Genomic DNA, 19101 nt, shown 5'->3' on the forward strand with positions numbered 1-19101 from the left:
ATTTCTAGAAAATATGAACAGACTAATTCCTAGTACTGAAATTGAATAAGTAGTTTTAACCCCTCCCCCCCCAAATTTCAAGACCAGATGGCTTCACAGGTGAATTCTACCAAACATTTAGGGAAGAGTTAACACCTACCCTTCTGAAACTATTCCGGTTAATTGCAGAGGAAGGAACACTTCAGAACTCATTGTATGAAGCCACATCACTCTGATACAAAACTAGACAAAGATACCACAAAAGGAAAAAAAAATACAGAAAAAATAATGTCAAAATATACAAACAGCTCATACAGCTTAATATTAAAAAAAAAATAAACAACCCAGTCAAAAAATGGCCAGAAGACCTAAATAGACATTTCTCCAAAGAAGACATACAGATGGGCAACAGGCTCATGAAAAGATGCTCACTATCACTAATTATTAGAGAAATGCAAATCAAAACTACAGTGAGGTATCCCTTCACACCAGTCACAATGGTCATCATTTAAAAGTCTACAAATAATAAATGCTAGAGAGAGAGTATGGAGAAAAAGAAATCCTCCTACACTGTTGGGAATGTAAATCAGTGCAGTCACTGTGGAGAACAGTATGGAGGCTCCTTAAAAAAACTAAAAATAGGCTTACCATATGATCCAGCAATCCCACTCCTGGGCATGTATCTGGAGAAAACTCCAATTTGAAAAGATACATGCACCTTAATGTTCATAGCAGGACTATTTATAATAGCCAGGACATGGAAGCAACCTAAATGTCCATCAAAAGATGAATGGATAAAGATGTGGTGTGTGTATGTGTATATGTATGTGTGTATATATTATATATATACACACACAGTGGAATATTACTCAACCATAAAAAAGAATGAAATAATGCCTTTGGCAGCAACATGGATGGACCTAGAGATTATATAAGTAATTCAGAGAAAGACAAATATCATGTGATATCACTTATGTGTGGAATCTTAAAAAAGGGGGAAACCAATGAACTTATTTACAGAACAGAAGCAGCCTCACAGACATAGAAAACAAACTTACGGTTACCAAAGGGAAAGCAGGGACAGGGATAAATTAGAAGTTTGGGATTAACAGATACACACTACTATATATGAAATAGATAAACCACCATGACCTGCTGTATAGCACAAGGAACTATATTCTATATTATTACAAAATAACCTGTAATGAAACAAATCTGAAAAATAACCATGACTTACCAAGTATGTGATCTTTAAGAAATGCAATTAAAATCTCACAACTATTTACCCAACACCTACTACTTGGTAGACCCCTGTACAACAGTCTTGATGATATATAATAGCACAGCCTCAGTTTTCATAGGGCGCTTTGAATACCCAATTCAAGCATTGGACTAAGTACTGGAAAAGTAATTATGAAAAAAATACAGACCATCTCTGCTTTCAGGGAGCTGAAGTTTTTTTTGGGGGGGGACTTAATTAAATTACATTAAAAAGTAACTAAATTTGATAAGCATCAGAAAGCAAAAGTGTGCAATACAGTTTCTCTAATAGCACTACTTGACTTTAGGGAGTACAATGAAATCTCTCCATAAACAATGTGTGATATTTGTTGATACTTAGTAAAGGATACCTCAGAGGAGGGGTTCACTTGCCTATTTACTATTTTATGAAGTTTTTCAAACTCAGGAAGAAATGTTAAGATAAAGTGATACTTGAGCAAAACTCTAAAGAAAGTGTAGGAAGAAAGGAAATAAGGAAATATAAGCATCCCGAGCAGAGAAAAGAACAAGTACCAAGATTCTTGGTAGAAGAGAAGATAGGGAGCACAGGGTCTTAAAAAATAGATTAATAAGGCTGGAACAAGGAAAGCCAGAAGACATATGGACCAAGAGACTATACTGAGGCCCTATTCTGAAGTTTTTAAGCAATGGCTAGCCATTAACGGTTTTAAGTAAAGTAGTAACACAATCAGATCTGCCTTTAATAAATGTACATTTTCGGTACTAAAAAAAAAATCCAGATGTATTAGATTTTACCCAGCAGTCACATTTCTAGGAATATATCTTAAAGCTGTACCTGCACAATACAATATGATACGTGCACAAGGTCATTCGTCATAGCATAGTTGATAATAGCAGTAAAATATCATTAACCCAAATGTTCATCACTGATAAATTGACTTCAATTTGGGTTACATCTACCCACAAATGAATACGATGCAACTATAGGAAGAGTTTATACACAGATAAAGGGTAATATTCAGTATATATTAAATCAAAAAGAAGCAGAACAGTGTGTATAGAAAGTTACCTTTTGAGTAAGAAAGGAAGAGACACAAGAATATATATCATTGCTTATAGTTGCAAAAATGAAATACTGGAAGAAAATCAGAAAGTAATAAAAATGGGAAGGAGGAGAATGAGTGGAGGGGACAGGAATGGAAGTGAAACTTTGAATATACCTTTTTATACAATATGGATTTTTGAACTACATAAATATTTTACATATTTAAAAGTTACACAAAAATTTTAAAGCAGTTTTAGTAAAAATTTTGGAGACTGACGTTTTCATATAAAATTAATTAGACATACTTCACCCTGTTCCTCCCCTTAAATACAGCTAAAACCCTAGACATTACGTAGAAAACAATCATAAGACTTTGGACAGTGGAGAGAAACAGTAGCAAAGAACCACTCCACCTTTCCATTAGGGTGAAGGCCTAATGGAGAGCCAAGATGTTCAGCACTGACTAGCTGCAAAAAGTGGTCCCAGTCCCTACCCTGTGGTGTCCATAGAGGCCAAATGGAGAACCTGGACTTCAAACCTCAACTGGCAGTAAGAAACAGTATTTCTCTCTTCAGCTGCCACAAGGTCAGAGGAAGCCTACTGTGACAGAACATAAAGAAGATCCAGAGTCATATAATGCTTAGAATGTTCAGGATGCAATTGAAAATAGTAACAGTAAGAAGGTATAATGTTATTATAGCATATGGATAAATTAATGACTGCAGTACCACAAGGGATGGCAAAGACTACAGGGAATACCCTGTTATAAGGTGCCTTTACCACATGTGAAGTGATACTGTTATTATGTTATTTTAAGGTAGACATAGATTACTTTAAAATGTCTGTTATAAACACTAGGCAACCACTAAAAAGAGTTTAAAAGAAGTATAAATGACGCGCTAAGGGAAGAAATAAAATGGGTTCATATAAAATAAATGGCTACAAGAATGTGCCATAAACACAAAGACTCAGGTAGCTTAAGAGTAAGGAGAGATAGAAAAATATGCCATGCTAACACTAACCAAAAGAATACTGAACTAAATGTATTAATTTTACTATACTTCAAAACATGGAAGATTACCAAGGACAGAGAAACATTGCATACCAATAAAGAGGTCAGCTCTCTAAGAAGACATAACAATCCTAAATGTCTATGCACCTAACAACAGAACTTCAAAATACACAGGTTAAAAACAGAACTGGAAAGAGAAGTAGACAAATCCACTATAAGTGTTGGAGCCTTAAACTCTGCTCTGTCTGCACTGGTAGATCAAGAAGGCAAAAAATTAGTAAGGGTATAGGTATTGATGATCTGAAGAGCACTGTCAACCAGTTTGGATCTACTGGTATGTGTGAGTGTGTGTGAAGAGAGAGAGAGAGAGACACTATTTCAACAACAAGGAAATACACATTATTTGCAAGTATACAGGAAACGTACAACCAAAACAGAACACATTCTACTCCATAAAGCACACTTTAACAAATTTAAATGTGTAGAATTTAAAAAGATTTTCTGAGACCATACCAGAAGTAAATAAGAAAGCAAGTACAGAAAGATAGCTGGAGTGCTCCTAAATATTTGGAAATTAACTAACACACATCTGAATAATGCAAGGGTCAACTAAGAAATCATGAGAGAGATTTTGAGAATTTTTTTATAAATGAAAAATATTTGTGAGATGGAACTAAAGCAGTGGTCATGTGAAAGGGTAGCTCACTACAACACATCAGGTGCAGACTATAGAGTGTCCCAGTGGGTTTTTTTTTTTAACATTTTTTTTTATTGATTTATAATCATTTACAGTGTTGTGCCAAATTCCAGTGTAGAGCACAATTTTTCAATTATACATGAACGTATATATATTCACTGTCACATTCCTTTCTCTGTGAGCTACCATAAGATCTTGTATATATTTCCCTGTGCTATACAGTATAATCTTGTTTATCCTACAATTTTGAAATCCCAGTCTATCTCTTAACTGGGAGCTGAGGCTGAAAAGTTAGGTTGAGGCTGGATTGTGGGTGACTTTACATTTTCAATTTACTGGATTGATAAGAGCCAGCTACTGACGGTTTTTGCACAAGGGGGTACCACAGTCATAGTATTGCTTTAGTAAGTTAATATGGCAGCAGTGGAAAAATTGACCCATTGAAGTAGGGTTCTTGAGTCATGCTATCAAATAGGAAGCTCCAGAAATGTGCTAAATATAAGGTGATGTGATTGTAACAGCCACTGTGATATGCCAGGCACTGTGCTAAATAACGTGCTTAACCTGTTTTTAAAAATTAAAAACTAAAGCAATGGTCAGAGGTTAGTTTATAACTCTTAAGTGCACATAATAGGAAAGAAGATCTAAAATCAGTAACCAAAAGTATCCACTCTAGGGAACTAGAAAAAGGGAAATTAAACCTAAAGGAAGCAGAAAAAGAAAATAATTTAAAAATTAGAGCAGAAATTAGTGAAATTGAAAATAGGAAAGAACGAAGAAAAATAAGATACGTTCTTTGAAAAGATTAATAAATTGATTAATCGCTAGCTAGGCTAACAGAGAGAAAGAAGACACAAGTTACCAGGGTCAGTTATGAAAGAGCAGTCAGCACTAGTGATCCCTTACACACTAAATGTATAGTAAGAGAACACTACACGCACTTCTGTGCCCATAGAATTGATTATTTGGCTGAAATAGACCTATTTCTTGCAACACAAACTTCCAAATGTACTCCTAATGAAATATCTAACCTGAGTAGTTCTGTATCTGTAAAAGAAAGTTAATTTAGTGCAGCTGCTCACCTGAGCCTGCCTGCACTCCCCTTTAGAGTGTCCTGTCTGTCCCTTAATAAATCCTCACTTAACTTTTGTAACCTCAAGAACTTTTTAAATTTAGTGTTTAAAACCGCCCCCCCCCCAAAAAAACACAGATCCAGATGATCTCACCAGTGAAGTCTACCAAACAAATAGAAATAATATCAATTCTATACAAACTCTTTGAAGAAAGTAAAGAGGAGGGAACAATTCCCCACCATTTCATGAGTCCAGTATTAATTCTAATATGCAATGAGAAAACTTAAAAGAAAACTACAGACTAACATTTCTCGTGAAGTTAGATCTAAAAATCTTTCTAAATATTAGGAAACCAAATCCAGCAATATATAAAAGGTTGATATATCCAAATGGGTTTCATTTCAGAAATGCAAGCCTGTTTCTACATTTATAAGTCAATAAATGTAAATCATGGTAACAGACAGTAAGAAATACCGTATGATTGTATCAGTGGGAAAATGAAAAGCATTTCAGTAAATTTACAATGCATTTGCTATAGACTGAATGTCTGTGTCCCCCCAAAATCCATGTTACATCCTATCCTCCAATATGATGGAATTTGAAGGTAGAGCCTCTAGGAGGTTATGGGGTTAGTGGTCTTATAAAAGAGACCCCAGAGAACTCATTCACCCTTCCCCTATGTGAGCACACCTCCAGAAGACAGCCACCTATGAACCAGAAATTGGGCACTCATCACAGGGGACCTGCTGGCACCCTTGGGCTTCCTGGCCTCCAGAACTATGAGAAATAAATGCTTGTTGTTTGTAAGCCACTCAGTCTATTGTGTTTTTGTTATAGCAGCCTGATCATACTAAGACACCTTTCGTGGGAAGAAAAAGCCACTCTCAAAAAATTAGCAGTATGAGGATACAACCTAATAAAATGTATATATGAAAGATCTAACACTAATGTCCTATCTATTGTGGGAGACAAAACACTTTCCCTCTAAGTTAGGGAATAGGATTAACTTCTCATCACTTTTACTCAGTGTCTTACTGGAACTCCTAACTAATACAGTAAGGTAAGAAAAGGGGGGGAAGGCATACAGATTGAAGAGGAAGAAATAAATCTCTATATATTAACAGGTAACATTTTCTATATAGAATCTTCCCCAAAATGTTCCAAAACATTCCTGGAAATAATAAGGGAATATACTAACTCTGCAGGATCCAAGGTCAATTTGCAAAAGTTACTGCTTTCCTGTATATCAGAAATGAACAATTGGAACTTAAGGGTTTTTTTTCAGCCCAGTAACAATTGCACAAAAAAAAGGAAGTACTTAAGGATAAATCTATAAAATATAAGATGTGTTTTCAGAAAGCTACAAAACACTGACAAAAGAAAACAAAGAACATCTAAATAATAGAGAGATGTTTTGTTTTTATGAATTGGACAACTTAAGATGTCAGTTTTCCCAAACTTTATGTATAGATTCAAGCAGTCTCAATCATGAGCCCAGGAAGTTTTTATCAGCAAACTGATTCTAAGATTTATGTGGAAAATCAAAGGACTACAATAGCCATAAATAAATCTGAAACTGTTTCAAGAGACAAAAAAGGACATCATAATTGATAAAAGGGTCAATTCACCAAAAAGGGTGCATAAGCATACATGAACCAAATAACAGACTATATATGAAGCAAACATTGACAGAATTGAAGGGAGAAGCATACGGTTCTACAATAAAAAAAAAAAAAAACCTTCAGTATTCCACTGTCAATAATGGAATAAACAACCAAACAAAAATAAAACCGAGGATTTGAACAATACCATAAACCAATTGGACCTAACAGACATAGAAGACTCTGCCTAAGTTTGGCAGACTACACATTTTTTTCTTATGTGCACATGGATTATTCTTCAGAATAGAACACAAAACAAGTTTTAATACATTTTAAATGTCTGAAATCATATGTAGTATCTGTTCCAATCACAATGAAACTAGAAATCAATAAGAGAAGGAAAATGAAGTGTCATGAATATACAGAAAATAAAATGCTCTTAAACAACCAACGTGATTGGTTCAAAGAAGAAATCACAAGGGAAATTGGAAAATACCTTGAGAGAGTGAAAATATTAACACAATACGCCAAACTTACGGGATGTGGTGGAAGTAAAACTAAGATGGGAATTTGTAGCTGTAATCATATTGAACAAGAAAAAAGATCTCAAATCCATAACCTAACATTACTCCTTAAGGAACTAGAGAGAGAAGAGCAAACTAAACCTAAAGCTAATGGAAGGAAGGAGATAACAGAGATTAGAAAAGAGATGAAAAATAGAGAATAAATAAAAAATAGAGAAAATTAATGAAACCAAAAGTTGGTTATTGACAAAATAACAAAATTTATAAACCTTAGCTAAATCAAATAAAAAAGAGGAGACTCAAATTACTAAAATCAGAAATGAAAGTGAGGCAGTACTACTAATTCCAAAGAAATAAAAGAATTATGAGAATACTATAAGTAACTGTATGCCAACTGATTGGACAACCTAGGTGAAATGGTCAAATTTCTAGAAACCCATTCTCCACCAAAACAAAATTATTAAAAAATAGAAAAATCTAAAAAGATCTATAAGTAGTTTCTAGTACAATTCTCCAATAAAAGGAGCAAAGTTCCTTGGAGAAGTGGCTGGTTCTAGGGCTGAGGCATGGAACATACAAGATAAGTGTGGAGGAACATAAAGAAATACTCAAAAAAAAAAAAAAACCCCAGAATAATGGGGGTGTGTCAAAGAACAGAGGAGCGAAACTAAAAGAGCTCCCTATAGCCAAAGCTGCGACAATTTGAGCAATAAATTAATATAGTGTTGGTGTATAACCCAAAGTGTAAATTACTTATGAGTCCATACTGCTATAATATAGTAACTAAATAAATGGAAGAGAACAGTAAAATCTCTGACACAGAAGAATTACTAATAATTTATGTAGTTACTCCACCTTCAAGGAAGAGGAGCATAATTCCCCACTTCTTTCCTAGGCTGTGCCTAGTGACTTCTCTCTAAAGGGTACACTGTGCATGGGGTGAGGGCTGGGGAGTAACTTTACTGTAGAGAACCCTGGCACACACCACCTCAGCCAGGTAATCATCAGTGATAAGTCGTATTGATAGCATGTACCCTTGATAAGATGGGGTAAGAATGGCAATCATTTTACCCCTGTGGTCTTTCTCCCCAAAAATACAGCCCCATTTTTAACAATTGAAAAAGAAGCCCAAACTGAAGAACCTTTTTGCAATGTCCTCTAAACTGTCAGGATTATCAAAAAAGGTTATCACTTACAGGCTAAAAGAGGCTAAAGAGACATGGTAACTAAGTGTAATGTGGTATCCTGGATGCAGTTGTGGAACAAAGGAAAAAATGTTTACGTTCAAAAAAGGAAATCGGAATAAAGTATAGATTCTATTTAATAATAATATACCAATATTATATTAATAGGCATGACAAATCTGCTAGTAATATAAGATGTTAACAGTAGGCTAAATTGGATGCAGGTTATACAGGACTTCTCTTTTCTCTCTGCACCTTTTCTGTGAATTTAAAGCTATTCTAAAAACATTTTAAAAAAAACTCAATGGATATGCACAAGCATACTGGAGAGGATAGAGGGAAAAGATCACTGAATTTTATGACAAAACAACAGAAATGGCTCAATCATTGCAAAGGAAAAAATAGAATAAAACTGAACAAAACATCGGGGACTATGGGTCTACAACAAAATCTCTCTCATTCATGTCTTTGGAGTCTCAGAAAGAAAGGCTTTAAAAAAAATACAAAGAAGCAATGGCCAAAATTTCCCAAATTTGCCAGACATAAGCCTACAGATTCAAGAAGCTGGGCAACCTCCATATAAGATAAACCCAAAGGAATCCATGCCATGAACTCCATGACTTTCAAACATCTGGAAACTGAAGAAAAATGTTAAAAGCAACAAGAGGAAAACAATACCTTACTTGTAAGAGAAAACCAATCTGAATATATTTATGGAGTGAGTTTGATTATAGACATAATATACTTGGGTCATTTTAAACCATGGATCAGTGATCTATAGATGGAAATTAGGTCATATTGGTTAATATTATTGTTCAGGTCTTGTGTATCCTCATTTCTTTTTCATCTATTTGTTCTATCAATTATTGAGAAGGTATTACAGTCCAGCTATAATTGTGGATTTGGTTACTCTTTCAGTTTTATCAAGACTGATTTGCTCTGTATATACTGAAGAAATGTTATAAAGATAGAAAAACAAATGTCATAAAGTTAGAAAAAAGTTTTGTTCTCCTGATGAATTATTTCCTTTATCATCGTGGAGCATTTCTCTTTATCCCAGATAATATTCCTTTCTTTTGAATTTTGCTTTGATATTAATATAGTCACTGTGACTTTCTTTCTATTATGTTTGCATGGTATCTTTTTTGGTTTTTTTTACTTATAACTTACCTGTGTCTCTATAGCTAAACTGAATTTCTTGCAGACGTAATATATTAGAGGCTTGTTTTTATATCCAATCTGTTGATCTTTGCCTCTTAATTGCAAAGATTAGACCATTTATGTTTAATGTTATTATTAATATGGTTGGGTTTAAATGTACTATATTGTTATTTGCAAACTGTTTTTCCAATGTTCTTTTTTTCTACTTTGCTGCTTTTTTCAGATTAACTGTATATTTAATGATTCCATTACATCTACATTATGATTTATTAGACATGCTATTTTCTGAGGGTATGAGGTTCCTTTAGCAGTTACAGCATAAATCTTTAACTTATCACAGTCTTCCTTCAAGTAGTAATTTATTGTACTGAATATATTTTTAAAATCTTACAACAATTTTCCATTTTTTTGCCTTCTATCTTTTGTGGTGTTATTGTCATCATATTGTCACAGTACATTGTCGTTGTTTTAAAAGACAATTTACTATTTTTTAAAAGAGTTCCGAAAATGAGAAAAGTTTTATTTTTATCCTCATGTTTCCAGATTATGGTGCTGTTTATTTCTATGTATAAATATAAATTTCCCCTGATAGCATTTTTCTTCTGTGTGAAAAATTTCTTTTAACTTTCCTGTAATTGTCAGTTGGTGATAAATTCTTTCAGTTTTTGCTTGAAAATGTCGTATATTTGCCAAGTATAAAATCCTAGGTTGGCTTTTTTTTCTTTCAGTACTTTAAAATTGTCACTTCATCTAGTCTTCTGGCTTGTATAAATTCTGACAAGTAGACATTCCTTCTTATTTTTGTTTCTCTGTATAAATTATGTCTTTCTCTGTCTATGCAACATTTTCTCATTATCAGTGGTTTTTAAGAATTTAATTATAATGTACCCTGGTGTGATTTTCTTCTTCTCTTTGATACTCATTTAGCTTCTTGGATCCACAGTTTTATACACTGCTTTAAAATTTCACCCTTTGCTCATTTTTTCCATCCTCCTTTTCCCCTTCTGAAATGCTAATTTCACATGTTAGATAAGTTTATATTATCCCACTGGTCACAGATAATGCTGTTTATTATCTTCCAGTCTTTATTTATTGTTTCTTATTTCATAGTTTTCATTGTTATACCTTAAAGTTATCTATCTCCCTTATGTCATTTATCTTTCCTTATGTGGTATCTGTGTTATTATTAATCTTATCCAGTGGAGTTTTTTTGTTTGTTGTTTGGTTGGTTGATTTTCTCATTTCAGACATTTTTCATATTTAGAATTTCAATTTGGAAATTTTTAATAAACTCCCTGTCTCTTCTCATCATATTCATGTTCATTTTTTGAGTGTGTGGAGTATATTTACTGTTTTAATGACTCTATTAGTTTTATTTTTGCCATTTCTTGCTCTGTGGTTACTGATTGATTTTTTTCTCCTTGAATAAGAGTCATATATCCCTTTTACTCATACCTGGTAATTTTTTATTAGGGGCTAGATGTTACAAATTTTATATTGTTAGATGCTAATTTTGTTGTATTATTTTAAATCTTTTGGGATCTTTTCTGGTTTGTAGTTAAATTACTTGGAATTAATTTGATCCTTTCAAAGTTTGCTTTAAGCTTTGTTATATTGGACTCAGAGCTCACTTTAGTCTAGGACTGGTTTGGCTCCTCTACTAAGGCAATAAATGCCCTTCTGGTTATTCTACTAACTGGCCTTGAATTAGGAAGTGTTTCTACCCTGGCTAGTAGAAGCAGAAGCTTTCTACCTCTCTGTGTGCTATGGTGGTACTTCAGCCTACACTTTCTCCTGGTCTTTCCCCAACCTCAAGTGTTTTCCTTACATGCTTTCAAAAGTTAGTATTCAAGAGACCCTTTTGCAGATCTCCAAGGCTGTGTATCAGCATAGCTCTTTCTTCTCTGGTATTTTACCTTACAAATCCTAGTTGTCATGGCTTTCTTAAAATCCAGTTCTGTTGCCTTAATTTACTGAGTTAGCCAGGCTCTGTTTTGGTGGTCTCCTTTTGTGCTGTGGGTTGGAAGCTCTCTCAGCAGTAAACTGTAATAATCACAGGGCTCACCTCATTTGTTTCTCTGTTCTCAAGTGTCCCTGTCTGCACTCCTGTTGATTAAAGTCTAAAACTCATTTCATATAATCTATACGGTTTTTTAGATGTCTGATATGGAAGGATAAATCAGTTCCTTTTACTCCATTATGGCCAGATTTCAAATCTGTCCTTAAGAAATCTTGTTTGAAACACAGGCACTGACCATTTTAGAATTTAATGTTATCTAGGATTGTGATTCTAGGATTTAAGAAGGTTAATCCGTTAGGAGTGTAAGAAAATGTTTCTTGTTATCATTTCCCTCCCCCCCCAAAAAAAATTCTAGCAAGCACCCTCAGTGTGCTAATTCTGAAGCCATACCTTTCTTCACATTTGGAAACAACAAAACCTACACAGGTAAGTCAAGTGCTAAAGTATTTCCTGTTTGCAGGGTACTGCTTTACAAAACCAGAACTGATCTTCATGTTGGAACAAGGAGAAGATCCATGGTTGTTAGAGAAAGAATTTGTAAGCGGAAGTTCCCCAGGTGAGTTACTGAATACCAGCAGAAGGCTTCCAAGAAAATTAGATCCAAAATGATCAGCTAGAAGTGAGCAGTTTGAAATGCTTTTCAGCCTTCTCCTTTGAGAGGCCTTTACATTCGAAATTTTAGAAATAATAGATATAATAAAATGTGGACGAGGGACAACTAACAAAAGAAATGAAATGTAAGCAAGTTGATATTCTCACATCACTAAAAGATGGGAGTAAGGAAAACCCTTCGAAGCTGAAAAATTAAATAATGGATGTATGTTTAACAATAAAAAGATAAAAGCTAAGAAAAGTTAATAAAACAACTAAAATTGGGAGTAAACAGATGAGAAGAGAGAAATAAACCATTAACCTTGTCATTGTGTAATAAATTAGATAGAATTTAAATGAATAGATGATTAATGAATTATATAATGTAGTTAGGAAAGACGACTGGAGTAAACTGCAACCTTCCTAATTGTTAAAAGTTAAGTACATTTCACAGGCAAAGAAAACAGATCTGTTACTAGGAAAGTTTCTTAAAAAACTCTATCAAGGTTTCCCATGATCACCATCAGATTCATTAATTCACCTGGAGGACTCAGTTTGTAATATTCTCTCACAAATTTAAGCAACATTTATGTTAAAATCTGGAAGAAGTTACTGCCTGTATCATTCATTTTAACAAGGCTACATGGAGAGCACCCGTATCTGTGACTCACAATTTTTAAAGTAAATTACCATCACCAAAATCAGGACGCATCTTGAAATTGGTGGAAAAGTTTTCTATTGTTAAGCTTTGGGGAAATAATTTTGCCCTGCCTGAAGGACATTTGGATTCTAAATAGTTTGAAGGCTAGAATGGAGGATAATTTAGGGGAATAATATGAGTATAAAGTTATTGTTGGAAATGAACCATTTAATAAGGACTGATACCCTGTCAAGATTAGAGCAGAGAATACTCTGTACTAATGGATTGGTGGCTAGAACACATAATGAGCATATAGTTAGTGTAAAACTTCCTTTTCCTGAATTATTTCAGTTTTATCTTTCATCTGTTGGTACCTAAGGCAATAGATCCAAAACCTGCAAATATTTTTAGCATGGGCCTGATATTTTTGCGTGGTGTAGGGGTTGCAGTCAAATATGCACAAGAAATTTATGATAAATATAAAGGCTACTTGTAAAATTTCTAGGGCCAGTTTGAAACATATGATCCTTAGGGTTCTTGCAGAGAATAAAAACTAGATATGTGGAAAAATAGGTGGAAAATAGAATTAAAGAGTAGGCAGGGGCAAGACTGGTTTGGGGGAAATGAGTGAGCAAATTGAAAAGAGAAAAGTTACAATCTGATGATTAAGAGGGATTCACAATTGTACAGCCCTAATACAATACCAGGGCACCAGAACCAGGAAAGAGAGGTGACTGCAATATAGGTGGGAAATTGCTTTAACTCTCATCAGTTTTTTTCACTTCCACCAGTACATTTATGTTTCTGTCTCTGATTGTTTCTTTCAACATGGGAAAGTTGGTGCCATTATAAATTTATTTTAGTATTGACGTGTGTATTGGAAAAACTGGAGCTCCAATTGGAGTCATATAGACTAATGGTTATCTTATTGTAATCTATATTTGACTATGAATGTAGACTCCAGTGTTCTTCCCTTAATGAAAACTCTGTCTCAGGTAAATCCACTGAAAGCCATTCTCCATTGATACTTTTTGTTATCTACTTAGTGCAAAATCCTCGTTGAATTCATTCTGATCTCTGCTGTTTTCTTTTCCCAGGATCCAGTTCTCTTAAATATATTCTTTTCTCTTAATTGTTCCTTTCCTTTATATCCTCTTTTCTACCCAGTTTTGAAAATTATACTTTAACATACCAAGTGTATATGTATTTTCATTTCTAGATTCCTCTATCTTTTTCCACTACAAAAAGTGTTTTTCACAACAAAAAAAGAGAAACTATACACTTGAAATCACTTTATTTTGGGGAAACTGAGCCAGAAACCAAGGAGTCAAATACGTAATAGGGTATATGTATATAAATCAGATTCCATAATAAGTATGTTAAATATCATAAACTATTTTTAATTTTCTTATTTTTAGAAGAACCCCAGCCTGATAAAGTCTTAGAGGAGAGCCTGGAAAACCAAGGCAAACATTTGAGGCAAGTTTTATTCACCCACAAATCATTGACTACAAAGCAAGAAATTCCAAGAAAACCATATAATCTGGACATAAACATTCTTCCTGCAAAAACAGTGCCCTGTAAATTTAACACTGCAGGATCTAGTTACTTGCTTCTCAGCTCATTGGCCCCGCACTGTCAGTATTCAAGAAAGAAGACTCATGACCTTAATGTATGTGAGAAATGGCTCCTCAGTATTAAGGATAGTAGAACCAATACTGGAGAGAAATCTTTTGTTTATAGGAGACGTATGAACGCCTTTGGACATAAAGACAAAGTAATTCAGCATCAGACAATTCAGACTTTGCAGCAAGATTTTGAATGTAATGAACGTAGAAAAGATCTTCTTGAGAAGACTACCCTTGTTACATCTCAGAGTACCCAGCCAAAAGTGAAATCTTATAAATTCATTAAATGTGGAGAAAGCCAATGTGATAAGTCAACCTTGATAGTCTCCCAGAACAGTCATCCAGCGGAGAAGAGTCAGTATGAGTTTGATAAATGCAAATGTACTAAAGATGACAGTAATTTCAGTCGGATGACTCAAAGACCTGACACAGAAGGGAACTCTTTCAGCCAAAAATTACGCTGTAGAGAACAGCAAAAAGCTCATACAGGAATGAAAACCTTTGAATATGGAAGGAATTTCGGCCATAATTCAGCCCTCCCAGTGCATCAGAGGATTCACGCACTAGAGCAATCCTCCGACAATGGCACATATACAGAGACATTGGATTACCAGTCAGCTTTCAGCGTACATCAGAGATCTCAAATTGCAGTGAAACCCTGTGAGTGTAACAAGTGTGGAAAATCCTGCAGTATGACTTCATGCCTGACTCAGCCTCAGAAGAGTCACACAGAGAAGAAACCCTATGAATGTCATGAATGTGGGAAAGCTTTCAGTGAGAAGTCACGCCTAAGAAAACATCAGAGAACTCACACAGGAGAGAAACCCTTTGAATGTAATGAATGTGGGAAAGCTTTCAGTGCAAAGTCAGGCCTAAGAATACATCAGAGAACTCACACAGGAGAGAAACCCTTTGAATGTAATGAATGTGGGAAAGCTTTCAACTATAAATCAATTCTCATAGTGCATCAGAGAACTCATACAGGGGAGAAACCCTTTGAATGTAACGAATGTGGGAAATCTTTTAGCCATATGTCAGGCCTGAGGAATCATCGGAGAACTCACACAGGAGAAAGGCCATATATGTGTGATGAATGTGGGAAAGCTTTCAAACTGAAGTCAGGTCTAAGAAAACATCATAGGACTCATACAGGGGAAAAGCCCTATAAATGTAACCAATGTGGGAAAGCTTTCGGTCAGAAGTCACAACTCAGAGGACATCATAGAATTCACACAGGGGAGAAACCCTACCAGTGTAATCATTGTGGGGAAGCTTTTAGCCAGAAATCAAACCTCAGAGTACATCACAGAACTCACACTGGGGAGAAGCCCTATAAATGTGAAGAGTGTGGCAAAACATTCAGGCAGAAATCAAATCTCAGAGGACATCAGAGAACTCACACTGGGGAGAAACCCTATGAATGTAACGAATGTGGCAAAGCTTTCAGTGAGAAGTCAGTCCTAAGAAAACACGAGAGAACTCACACAGGAGAGAAACCCTATAATTGTAATCACTGTGGAGAAGCTTTCAGCCAGAAATCAAACCTCAGAGTACATCAGAGAACTCACACTGGGGAGAAACCCTATAAATGTGATAAATGTGGGAAAACTTTTAGCCAGAAATCCAGCCTTAGAGAACATCAGAAAGCCCGCACAGGGAATTAAACGTGTAAGTGTAATGAATGTAGAAAATCTCTGAGCTGGAAATCAAGTCTCACAATACAAAATAAAGCTATTGGAGAAAACCCCTATGATATAATGAACACTTGGAAGCTTCTCTGCAAGATCCTGGCTTGCACTAAACATCAGAGAATGCACACGGGAGAGAAATTCTTGGGCTATATTTTATATGGACAGTCTCATCCTGAGCCTGGTCCTCATTGTAGATCAGAGAACTCACGCAGCAAAGAAGCTCTACAAAGATAATCAGTGCTAGAAATACTCTGTGCCCTCAATCCTCAGAAAACTCACTGCGGAGCAACTCTGGGAATGTACTGAAAATGTGAAAACTTTGTGCCGGCCATCACAATTCATTCATCATCAGAGAAATTAAACAGTCAGAAAACTGAGAATTTAATGAATGTATGACAACCTTTAGCCAAAAGCCAGCTTTCTCAGTAAAGCAGAAAATACATAGAGTGGAGACCTCGTATTCAGAACAGACAAGAAATCAAGGTAATGGATATGGGGAGTCTTTCTACTATAAGTCAACCCTCAATTTGACTTACACAAGGGTAACAACTATATGACATATAGTGACTATTAATTGTTCGCCAATAACCATTTTCTCTTCTCTTCATGCCACACCTAGTCTGAATTTCTCAACTGCTCTGTCATCCAAATGAGATCATATTATTAACCTCTGGATAGTGAAATATAGGGGGTTCAATGAGAGGTCTTATTAAGTACATTTCTCAAATTCTTAATGTTTTCTCCTGTCCTTTGTCAGAATGGAGTGGCGGTTGCCCCCAGCAAATCCACGGGGCTCTTGCACGGAAGATGAGAGGGTACGAGATAGAAGGAAACAGGGCCAAAGAGTGACTGTTGAATGGAATCTTCTCCTGATGTTCACAGACTCTTTGCCATGATGAATAAATTTGTGCTCTACTGAACTTCTGTAGGTTTGGGTATACTTAATGCTGGCATATACTCACGAACCCTCAGTTATCAAAGTCTATGAATATGATTTCTGTGAACATGTGAACTCAGTGTATATCAGAAACATCACACAGGAGAAACCACTGACAACAAGCTGAATGACCAGTTTTTATCCACAACTCTTCTTTAGGTAAATATCAGGGGAAGATACCTAACATTTCAACATATATAGGTAATCCTTTACCCCTCAAAATGATATCTCGTTAAGTATCTGATAATTGAGTTGTGAATGTGTGAAAGCTTTCAACAAGTCATCAAACTTTAATATCCTTCAGAGTTTGTTATAAAGGGAAATTTATCCGTTTGAGAGGTAAATAATAGCCTTTATGTTATATCAAAACTATTTTTTCATACATAGTTTTACATATTTGATTTAATTTAATATTACATGTTAAAACAGTTGATGAAATATAAAAATATTGATTCATGCACAGTCATTAGAATGAGAAACTAAAAAACAAGAAATAAATTGCATAAAATGCACAGTGTTGGATGTCTGTGAATGTGTTCTGAGTTTGCTGTTGTTTGTCTGTGAATTTGTATGTGTGCCACTTAGGTGTTTGTTTTATATGTGTATTGGAACTCAGCTGCATCGTAATAGAATTATGTACCCCATACTTAGTAACTATTCTGATATCAACTATGAGTTGCCACATGTATATTAATAACAAATAAACTTTTCATAGGAAGAATCTGAAAATTCAGAATCCCATAACACATTCCCTTTCTCTTTCTGCCTCCTGACACGTACTTATAGGAAAGGCCATTGTTACTAAGCTGTCTTTTTTCAAAGAAACCAAACAGTGTTTTCTGGATACTTTTGTATCATCTCAGGGTCACTAACACAAATATTGTATTGAGGCATACACACATACAAATGTGTGTGTGTGTGTGTGTGTGTGTGTTCTATCTATCTCTTCAACGCCACTGATTCTTTCCTCAGTGGTTTTAAGTACGCTGATGAGCCCTTTGAAGACATTCTTCATTTATTGTATGTGTTTTTTTTTTATTAATAGCATTTAAATTGTATTATAGTTTCCATCTCTCTGCTAAAATAACCTATCTGATCTTGCATGTTGTTTACCTTTTCCATTACAATTATTTTATATGGCATTTGGCATTCTCTGTCTCAGTTAAGCCACTGCTTAGGTTCTTATTTCTCCTTGCAGTCACCAAGCTTTCCAGACTTGGGGCTCATTTTTTGGGCTAGTTTTTTGCCCTGCAATGTCAGATAGCTTACATATTCAGGAAAGTCTTCCCAGCTGTTTTCTTGTTTTAAGAATAGGAGCAATGCTTTTTCCTGCTTGCTAATGATCTGAACTGTAACTGAAAGTTGCCGGTTGATTTTTGACATATGTTCCAGGGTAATTTGATGGGAAAAAGATGACTTTTTCAAAAATGGTGATAAAATAACCAGATATGTATATTTTTAATACACCTTGATTTTCATACCGTAATTAAAGATTTATTAAAAATAAATAATAAACCTAAGCAAAATAGCAAAGTACAAAATTTCTGTTAGGAAACAAACTAGTTGTACTGTGAAGCACACAGAGATTTTTGAGATATATTACAAAAAAGTGTGAGACATAAAAAAAGATAAATTTGAGTTTATTAAAAGTTAAAGTGTCTGCTTTTCAAAATTTTATTATGAAAGCAAAGAAGAAAAACACACGCATTGGGAGAAAATGTCTCTAATAGATGTATCTGTCAAAAGACTTGCATCCATGATATGTAAAGAATGTTCATAATGCAATAAGAATACAAACAATACAGTTAAAATTAGGAAAAAAAAAAGGAAAAGAATAAAACAGGCATTTCACAAAAGAAGATATATGGATAGCCAGTAAGTACTAGAAAACATGTCCAAAGATTTAGTCATCAGGGAAGTGCAAATTAAAACTCTAATGTGGGATCATTACAAGTCCATTTGATGGTTTCTTGTACTTTACTTTACCTAAAACCAACAATTTCAGCTCTAGGTATTTATCCCCAGGAAAATGTAAAGAATTGTACAAAAACAAAAATCAAAAATAAATGAAAGTTT

At 34.7% G+C, this 19101-nt stretch overlaps 1 protein-coding gene across 1 annotated transcript in view; it reads left to right on the forward strand.

Moving 5' to 3' along the window:
* Positions 1-18884, forward strand: part of ZNF782 (zinc finger protein 782) — a 37190-nt gene extending 18306 nt beyond the window's left edge. Inside the window, exons 5-6 of the mRNA XM_045504670.2 lie at positions 11999-12094; positions 14188-18884. Coding sequence (XP_045360626.1) covers positions 11999-12094; positions 14188-16061 — 1970 coding nt within the window. The 3' untranslated portion in view covers positions 16062-18884. The remainder of the gene's footprint in view (positions 1-11998; positions 12095-14187) is intronic.
* The last annotated feature ends 217 nt before the right edge of the window (positions 18885-19101 follow it).

This window comes from Camelus bactrianus, chromosome 4 (assembly GCF_048773025.1).
Source record: "Camelus bactrianus isolate YW-2024 breed Bactrian camel chromosome 4, ASM4877302v1, whole genome shotgun sequence".
Lineage (NCBI taxonomy): Eukaryota > Metazoa > Chordata > Mammalia > Artiodactyla > Camelidae > Camelus > Camelus bactrianus.